Genomic DNA, 9,534 nt, shown 5'->3' with positions numbered 1-9,534 from the left:
TTTTAACTCTCAGCATCCTCACTGCTGGCAACAGGGGAAGATTTGCTTCTCTTTACCTCCCAAATTCAGCTTTTTGCTTCCCAAACAACCCCCCTGAATTAAACTGAAAAGAAAACGAAATTTATTTATTTATTTATTTAATAAAAAATTTAAATCGGAAAAAAAACCAAAACCCCAATAAAATCCATTTCTTCATTTTCGCGTTGGGATTTTGTCTCCCCAGTGGATTTTTTTTTTTTTTTTTCCCAGCCTCTCGGTTCCGTTTCGTTCCTTTTATTTTTTTTTTTTTTTTTTTCTCCTTTTGGGGCTCCCCCCCCCCCCGTGTCCCGTGGGTGTGGGGTTCGGTTCTGGGGGTTCCGCAAAGTTTGTTTGGGTCATTTTTTTGGTGTTTTTTTTTTTTCTTGGGGGGGGTGTGGGGGGGGCGGTGCCGCTCGGGACTCCCGGGGCTGCTCCGGGCCCGGCCCAGTCGCGGTTCCGGTCCCGCCGCCATGAGCCGCCGCCCCGCGTTCCCTGGGCTGCCAGGTTGGACCGGAACCGGGGGGACAGAGACAGCAAAGGGGGGGGGACACGGGGACCGGACGGGGGGGGAGGCGTGGACACGGGGGGAGGGGGGGACACCGGGGGGACACGAGGGGACAGGGGGGGACACGAGGGGGACAGAGAGGGGGACACGGAAGGACACGAGGGGACAGGAGGGGATAGAGGGGGACACGGGAGGGGTCGGGGGGGACACTCGAGGGGGCACGGGGGGACAGAAGGGGACACGGGGGGACAGGAGGGGATGGGGGGGACACGGGGGGACGCGGGGACACACGGGGACACAGGAGGGGATGGGGGAGACACGGGGGGACAGGAGGGGATAGAGGGGGACACGGGAGGGGTCGGGGGGGACACGCGAGGGGGCACGGGGGGACACGGGGGGACAGGAGGGGATAGAGGGGGACACGGGGGGACGCGGTTCGGCACTCGGGGTCCCCCCCTGCCCCTCCCCAGGGGAATCGGTGCTGGAGGCGGCGCAGGGAGCGCAGCTGCGGAGCGGGGCGGGGGGCGGGAGCGTCCCCGGGACCCTCGTGTGCACCAACCGCAGGGTTCTGTTCCTGCCCCGACAGGTGGGAGCCGAATCCGAACCGGAACCGGGGGTGGGAAAAGGGAATTGGGAGGGGGACGGGGGTGTTGGAGCGGTACCGGGAGGTACTGGGGGCTGTTCCGGTCCGGATGGGTGGGACCGGGAATGGGAACCGGGACCGGGAATTGGGTCCAGGATTGGGAATGGGAGCCGGGAGTGAGGAGTGGGTCTGGCACCACCCAGTACTGTGGGTGCTGTTCTGCTGGGACACAGTGGGTCAGACTGGGAGGGGGGAGTTGGGAATGGGTCAGACTGGGAGGGGGGAGTTGGGAATGGGTCAGACTGGGACCAGTACCAACCACTGCCCACCCATGTCCCCCCCTGGTGTGGGCCCAGGGACATCCCCTCTCCCCCCATCCCCATGGGATCCAGGGATTTGATCCCATCCCGTGGGCCCAGTGGGACCTCAGCTCCACCTCTGGGCTTGGATCCTGACCCATCCCAGGGGATCCCATCCTCACCCCCCCCTTTTTCCCCCTTTCCCCCCACAGCCTCCTGGCTCCCACCTCTTCCACCCCAGCACCCACGAGGTGGCCTTGTCCTGCATCCAGGAGCTGGTGGCAGGTACCACCCCCACCCCCCCATCCCCCCCTCCACGGGTGGGGGTCTCCAGCTTTTCCTGACCCCCTGGATCTCCTCTCCTGGCAGTCAGCAGCTTCACCAAACCCCAGGTGCTGAAGGCCTCCACCCCCCTGAGGTTCATCCCTGAGGAGCTGCTCCTCTCCTGCCGGGATTTCCGGCTCCTCCGCTTCCACTTCCAGCAGGAGGTGGTGGCTCCCCAGGCTTTTCGGGTGAGGAACCAACTCCAAAAGGTTGGGAGGGACACCAGGAGATGTCACCTGGAGGGGAGGTGTCACCCGGAGGGGAGGTGTCACCCAAAGGGACCTGGAAACTCTGGAGAGGTGGGGCTGTTCCTACCTCCTGGTGTCCAACAAGACCCTGGGGGGCTGCAGACCCCCCCGTCCGACTGTAGGTTTCCAGCAGAGCCCTACAAGAAAGGTGTTGAGGGACTTTTTTAGGGTGTGAGGGAAAGGTGCTTCCCCGGGAGGGTGGGGAGACGCTGGAGAAGCAGCCCAGGGAGGTGGTGGAAGTCCCATCCCTGGAGTTTTTGAAGGTGGGAGCTGGATGATCCCAAAGGTCCCTTCCAGGACAGTCCCAGGGTTCTGTGGTGCTGTTGCTCTGCTCCTGACCCAGGGTCCCATTGTCCTTCTTGGCCACCTTGTTGGCTCCTGGTCACCCTTCTGTCCCCCAGGTCCCCTCTCCCAACAGCTCAGTCCCCAGCCTCTCCTGGTTCTTGGGGTTCTTCCCACCCAAATCCAAGATTTTCCAGTTCTTCCAATTCATTGATTTCCTCCTCGCCCAACTCCCTGGAGAGCAGCACAACCTCCTGGGGTGTCAACCACTCCTCCCCCCAGGTTGGGGTTGGCAATTAGGAGTCCTGGGGGTGTTTTTTTCCCTTATTTTAGGGCTCTGGGAGGGTTTTTTCCCTTATTTTAGGGCTCTGGGAGGGTTTTTTTCCCTCTTCTGGAGCTGCTTGGTTGTCCCCTCCAGGTGGCCAACGCCATCGCCCAAGCCCGGGAGGCGTCGGGGTGGCTTGGGGACAACGGGGAGGGACCTGGGGGTTGGTGCTGTGGCACTGAAGAGCCTTGGGAGGATGAGGATGAGGAGGAGGAGGAGGATGAGGAGGAGGAGGATGAAGGCTCAGCCACCACCCTGCTCTTTGAGAACTGGAGGGACTGGGAGGAGGAGCTGAAGCGTTTGGGTGCCGCGGGCTGGAGGGTGAGCGCCGTCAACGAACGCTTCGATATGGCCACCAGGTACCACCCCGGGGCTAGGGGGGGGCTAAGGGGGGGTTGGGGGGGGCCACACCCCCTCCCCAGCACCCCAAAATTGTGTGGGGGGAGGAGGGGGGCACGTGGGAAGCAGCCCCCTCAGCCTGGGGTGCTCGGGGTGGGAGTGTGGGGGGGGAAGTCTTTGTTTTGGTGGGAAACGGGTGACAAAATGGTGCTTGGGGGTTGAGGGGGGCAAAAGGGGGGTGAGGGGGGGTCGGGGGGCTCACCCCATGTCCCCCCCCACCCTGCACCCACCCCCAGTCTCCCACGGTACCTGTGGGTGCCCAGTGGGCTCCTGGACCACGACCTGAAGAGGATCTTCCCCCACTTTGAGGAGCGCCGGGTGGCGGTGAGTGGGGGGGGGACACAAAATGGGGGGGGTCCCGGGCGGTCCTGAGGGGTCCTGGGGGGTCCTGGGGGGACACAGGAAGGGTGGAGGTGTCACCTCCTGTCCCCCCCCCAGCGCCTGTGCTGGCACCACCCGGGGGGCAGTGACCTCCTGAGAGCTGCTGCCTTCCACCCCGAGTCCCAACCCGGCAGCGAGGATGTGAGGTGGGGGAGATGGGATTGGGATGGGAGAGGTGGGATTGGGGTGGAGGGGGTGGGATTGGGATGGAGGAGGTGGGATTGGGATGGAGGAGATGGGATTGGGATGGGGGAGGTGGGATTGGGATGGAGGAGATGGGATTGGGATGGAGGAGATGGGGTTGGGATGGGAGAGGTGGGATTGGGATGGAGGAGATGGAGTTGGGATGGGGGAGATGGGATGGGATGGAATTGGAGTTGGGATGGGGTTGGAATGGGAGGAGATGGGATTGGGATAGGAAGAGATGGGTTGGGATGGGTGGAGATGGGGTTGGGATTGGATTGGGATGGGAAGAGATGGATCTGGGATGGAGGAGATGGATTTGGGATGGAAGAGGTGGAGTTGGGATGGGAAAAGATGGGGTAGGCTGGGAGGAGATAGGATTGGAGAGATGAAGTTGGATGGGTGCAGATGGAGTTGGGATTGGGATGGAGATGGGATTGGGATGGAGATGGGATTGGGATGGAGATGGGATCGGGTGCCCCAGGGGACACCTCAGGGATGTCCCCCCCACCCCAATTCCCACTTTGGGGGCGTGGGGGGGTCCCTTTTTTGCTCTCCCCCTCCCAGGTGTCTGGAGGCTTTGCTGCTGGGGGGGCGGGGTCCCTGTGTCCTGGTGGACACCTCGGATCTGCCCACCTGGGGGACATCCAGGTGTCCCACCTGAGGCTGCGGGCTCTCTGCTGCCAGGTGAGGGGGGGGGACACTCCAGGACCCTTGGGGACCCTGCCCCGTGTCCCCAAAATCCTCTCCTGACCCCCCCAACCCCCCCTCCCCTTCTCCAGGGGCAGTGGGAGAGGAGAAATGGCTCTCGGCGCTGGAGGGGACGCGGTGGTTGGAGCACGTCCGGTGACAGCTTGGGGACATCTTGGGGACATTTTGGGGACATCTTGGGGACATCCCTAGGGGGACATCTTGGGCAGATGGGGGGCATCTTGGGGATGTTCTGGGGGGACGTTTAGGGGGCATTTTTGGGGTGTTTTGGGGTAACTTGGGGAGTTCAGGAGCACCGCGGGGACAGCTCAGGATATTGGGACTTTGGGGACATTTTGTGGGGACTTTTTGGGGACATTTGGGAGTAATTTGGGGACATTTTGGGGAGGATATTTTGGGAGTAATTTGGGGACATTTTGGAGTTTCTTTGGGATATTTAGGGGGTGTATTTTGGGGGATATTTTGGGAGTAATTTGGGGATATTTTGGGGGGACTTTGGAGAAAAAGTTGGGGACATCTTGGGATACTTTGGGGACATCTTGGGGACATCTTAGGGACATCTTGGGGACATCCCTGGGGGGACATCTTGGGGCAGATGGGGGGCATCTTGGGGATGTTCTGGGGGGATGTTTAGGGGGCATTTTTGGGGTGTTTTGGGGTAATTTGGGGAGTTCGGGAGCACCGCGGGGACAGCTCGGGATATTTGGGACTTTGGGGACATTTTGTGGGGACTTTGGATGTTGGGGACTTTTTGGGGACATTTGGGAGTAATTTGGGGACATTTTGGAGATTCTTTGGGGGATATTTAGGGGGTGTATTTTGGGGGATATTTTGGGAGTAATTTAGGGAAATTTTGGGGGGACTTTGGAGAAAAAGCTGGGACATCTTGGGGATACTTTGGGGACATTTGGGGGACATTTGGGGCACTTTGGAGAATACGTTTGGGACATTTGGGGATTTTTTGGGAGATACTTTGGGGACATTTGGGGATATTTTGGGGACATTTTGGAGGGACTGAGATATTCTTGGGACGTTTTGGGGGGATAATTTGAGATATTTTGGGGCTCCTTTGGGGACACGTTGGGGACAGTTTGAGGCCATTTTGAGGCCATTTTGGGACATTTGGGACATGTTCTCCATCTCCCCCCAGAGCACCTGCCTGAGAAAAGCTGCTGAGGTGGCCTCACTGCTGGCAGGGAGACTCTGCTCTGTCCTCCTGCAAGGTGGGGACAAAGTGGGGACAAAACAGGGACAACCCCCCCCTCCCCCCCGTGTGTGTGTGTGTCCTTTTTTTATTTCTTTTTTTTTTGGTTTTTTTTTGGTGTCCCTTCCCTCCCAGAACCCTCAGACAGGGACCTCAACTGCCTCCTGGCCTCCTGACCCAGCTCCTGGGGGACCCTCACGCCAGGACCCTCCATGGCTTCCAGAGTTTGGTGCAGAGGGAGTGGGTGGCATCAGGACACCCCTTCCCCCAGCGCCTGGGGATCCTCAGACCCCACCCCCGACAGGAGGTGACACCCCTGACCCCTCTGGTCCCCCCTGACCCCCCCTGGTTCCCCCTGACACCCCCTGACCCCCCCTGCTCAGCCCTGATCCACCCTGACTCCCCCTGATCCCTCTGACCCCCCCCCTGAGTCCCCCTGAGTCCCCCTCACCCCCTCCTGACTCCCCCTGACCCCCCTGGTCCCCCCTGCTCAGCCCTGACCCCCCCTGACTCCCCCTGACCCCCTCTGATCCCTCTGACCCCCCCCGAGCCCCCCTGACTCCCCCTGATCCCTCTGACCCCCCCCTGACTCCCCCTGACCCCCGCCTGGTCCCCCCTGCTCAGCCCTGACCTCCCCTGACTCCCTCTGACCCCCTCTGATCCCCCCTGACCCCCCCTGACTCCCCCTGATCCCTCTGACCCCCCCCTGGTCCCCCCCTGACACCCCCTGACCCCCCCCTGCTCAGCCCTGATCCCCCCTGACTCCCCCTGATCCCTCTGACCCCCCCCCTGAGTCCCCCTGAGCCCCCTGACCCCCCCTGACTCCCCCTGATCCCTCTGACCCCCCCCTGAGTCCCCCTGGCCCCCCCCTCACCCCCCCTGACCCCCCCTGACCCCCTGCTCAGCCCTGATCTCCCCTGGTCCCCCCTGATTCCCCCTGAGTCCCTGTAACCCCCCCTGATCCCCCCTGACCCCCCCCTGATCCCTTTGACCCCCCTGATCCCCCCTGACTCCCCCTGACCCCCCTGGTCCCCCTGGTCCCCCCCTGACCCCCTGGCTCCCCCTGCTCAGCCCTGGGGGGACACCAGGGGCACCCAGACCCAGCTCCATCCCCATCTCCCTCCATCCCTCCCAGTTCCCTCCACCCCATCCCCATCCTTCCAGTTCCATCCCTCCCAGTTCAATCCATCCCAATCCCATCTTCCCCATCCCAATCCCATCTCCCTCCATCCCTCCCAACTCCATCTCCATCCCAATCCCATCTCCCTCCATCCCTCCCAACTCCATCTCCATCCCATTCCCATCTCCCTTCATCCCAATCCCATCTCCATCCCTCCCAGTTCCATCCCTCCCAATTCCACCCATCCCAATCCCATCTCCCTTCATCCCAGTTCCATCCCTCCCATCCCAATTCCATCCCTCCCAGTTCAATCCATCCCTCACCTCTCCATCCCATCCCCATCTCCCTTCATCCCTCCCAGTTCCATCCCTCCCAATCCCATCTTCATCCCTCCCAGTTCCATCCCTCCCTCCCATCTCTCTCCATCCCATCCCCCCATCTCCCTTCATCCCTCCCAGTTCCATCCCTCCCAGTTCCATCCCTCCCAGTTCCATCCCTCCCAATCCCATCTCCATCCCTCCCAGTTCCATCCCTCCCTCCCATCTCTCTCCATCCCATCCCATCTCCCTTCATCCCTCCCAATTCCATCCCTCCCACCCCATTTCCATCCTCCCACCCCATCTCCCTCCATCCCATCCCCATCCCCATCCCTCCCAATCCCATCCCACCCATCCCCACCCCATCCCTTTTCCCCCCTTTATCTGACCCCCCCCTCCCCTCCCCCCTCTCCTCAGGCTCCCGTTTTCCTGCTTTTCCTGGACTGTTCCTGGCAGCTGCTCCGACAATTCCCCTTGGCTTTTGGCTTCACGGAGAGTTTCCTGCTGGCTCTCCACGACAGCAGCTTCACCCCCTGCTCCAGCACCTTCCTCTTCACCTCCCAGCACAACGAGGAAGAGGAGGCCCTGTAAATATGGGGGGGGGGCACCCCCACCCCCAAAAAACACCCCCACACCTTTGGGAACAGCTCCGTGCCTCAGTTTCCCCAAAATTCCCCTGTTCCCCCCCACTTCAAATTTAATTTTTTTTTTTTTTTTCTGTCTCTCAGCCTCGTGGCCAAACCTACACCCCAGTCAATGGGTGCCAGGACCCCCCCCGCACCCATCCCCCCCCCCCGGGGTCCCTGGAGTGCTGGGGAAGTGGGGGGGCGACGCCCCCACCCCCTCCCAGTTACCCCCAGTTTGGGACTGGGGGCTTCGCTACGGCCGCCAGCACCGCTCCTGCTTCAGGAACCCGGGGGGGGGCACCCGGGGACCCCCCCCCCAGAGCCCCCCAGATGGGAGAGGGTGAGTGGGGGGCTTGGATTTGGGGGGGGGGAGAGGGGGCAGAGTGGGAGAGAACCCGAGTTGGACCCCCCCACCCTGCTCCCCCTCCTCATTTTGGGGTGAAATCCCTTCCCCCCCCTCCTCCCACTGTTTCATTTTTTTTTTTTTTTTCCTTAATTCCACATTTTTTACCCCGTTTCTCAGCCCCCCCAGGCCTGGCCGGGGGGTGGGGACGTTTTTCTCTTGACCAAGGTGGGGACTTTGTCACCTCAGAGCTTCCCCTGGAGGGGCACCCGGCTGTGTCCCCCCCACCCCCGCCTGCCCCGCTGGGTCCCTTCCTCCTCCTCTCCTCTCCTCCTCCTCCTCCTCCTCCTCCCTGGAGAACTTGGGGGGCACCCAGCCCCCCCCCCAGGGCTGCTCCTGCCCTCTGCCTCTGCACCCTCCGTGCTGCTCTGGGGACGTTGCTACCTCAGGGGGCTCCCCGAGGCCCAGGTGAGGGGCTGGGGGGGAAGGGAGGGGAAACTGAGGCAGGGAGGGGGGGGCGAGGTGGGAGGGGGGGGGGTTGGGGGGCATTTTGTCTTCTGAAGCCCTCTGGGTGCTGCCTTGGGTCACCCCAACCCCATTTCCATCCATCCCTCCCAGTCCCATCCATCCCAATCCCATCTCCCCCCCATCCCAATCCCATCCCAATCCCATCTCCTTCCATCCTTCCCAGTTCCATCCATCCCAACCCTTTCTCCCTCCATCCCAACCCCATCCCATCTCCATCCCTCCCAATCCCACCCATCCCAACCCAATCTCCATCCAGTCCCATCTCCCCCATCCCAACTCCATCTCCATCCCTTCCATCTCCCTCCATCCTTCCCAATCCCCCCATCCCCCCCATCTCCCCTCCATCCCTCCCAGTCCCATCCATCCCAATCCATCTCCCTCCATCCCAATCCCAATTCCCCCCATCCCAATCCCATCTCCCCCATCCCAACTCCACCTCCATCCCAATCCCATCTCCCTCCATCCATCCTTCCCAGTCCCATCCATCCCAATCCCATTTTCTCCATCCCAATCCCATCTCCCCAATCCCAACTCCATCTCCATCCCAATCCCAACTCCATCTCCATCCCAATCCCAATCCCAATTCCCCATCCCAATCCCATCTCCCTCCCTCCATCCTTCCCAGTCCCATCCTTCCCAATCCCACCCATCCCTCCCATTTCCACCCATCCTAATCCCATTTTCTCCATCCCAATCCCATCTCCCCCAATCCCAACTCCATCTCCATCCCAATCCCAATTCCCCCATCCAATCCCATCTCCCTCCATCCCAATCCCAATTCCCCCATCCCAATCCCATTTTCTCCATCCCAATTCCCCCCATCCAATCCCATCTCCCTCCATCCATCCTTCCCAGTCCATCCTTCCCAATCCCACCCACCCTTCCATTTCCACCCATCCCAATCCACCCACCCAATCCCATCCCCTCCATCCCCCCACCCACCCACGTCCCCCGTGTCCCCACAGCGTGGTCGCCTCTCCCCCTCCCCCTCGGGCCTGGCCGAGGAGCTGCAGCTGCTCCAGAACCTTCTGCGTTCCTGGCGGACCGGGGACCCCCCCCCGGAGCCCCCCTCCCCACCCTGGGACCCTCCCGGTGAGGTCCGGGGGGGGGACCCCAACCCCCCCCATGGGGACACTCA

The 9,534-nt window shown here is 61.7% G+C and overlaps 1 protein-coding gene across 1 annotated transcript; it reads left to right on the top strand.

The window, feature by feature from the left end:
* Positions 1-398: 398 nt before the first annotated feature.
* Positions 399-9,529, top strand: MTMR11 (myotubularin related protein 11; the record flags this gene model as incomplete). Its single annotated transcript, XM_071726930.1, is given in 17 exon segments — positions 399-522; positions 994-1,109; positions 1,618-1,690; positions 1,775-1,917; positions 2,678-2,943; positions 3,220-3,307; positions 3,422-3,510; positions 4,115-4,179; positions 4,182-4,232; positions 4,324-4,393; positions 5,411-5,481; positions 5,598-5,630; positions 5,633-5,769; positions 7,317-7,486; positions 7,628-7,865; positions 8,049-8,336; positions 9,362-9,529. Coding segments are annotated over 17 exon segments (2,100 nt in total), but the record flags the coding sequence as incomplete, so codon positions are not given.
* Between the last annotated feature and the right edge of the window lie 5 nt (positions 9,530-9,534).

Source organism: Heliangelus exortis, chromosome 27 (assembly GCF_036169615.1).
Source record: "Heliangelus exortis chromosome 27, bHelExo1.hap1, whole genome shotgun sequence".
NCBI classification, from domain to species: domain Eukaryota; kingdom Metazoa; phylum Chordata; class Aves; order Apodiformes; family Trochilidae; genus Heliangelus; species Heliangelus exortis.
This window is presented reverse-complemented; position numbering and strand designations above follow the sequence as displayed.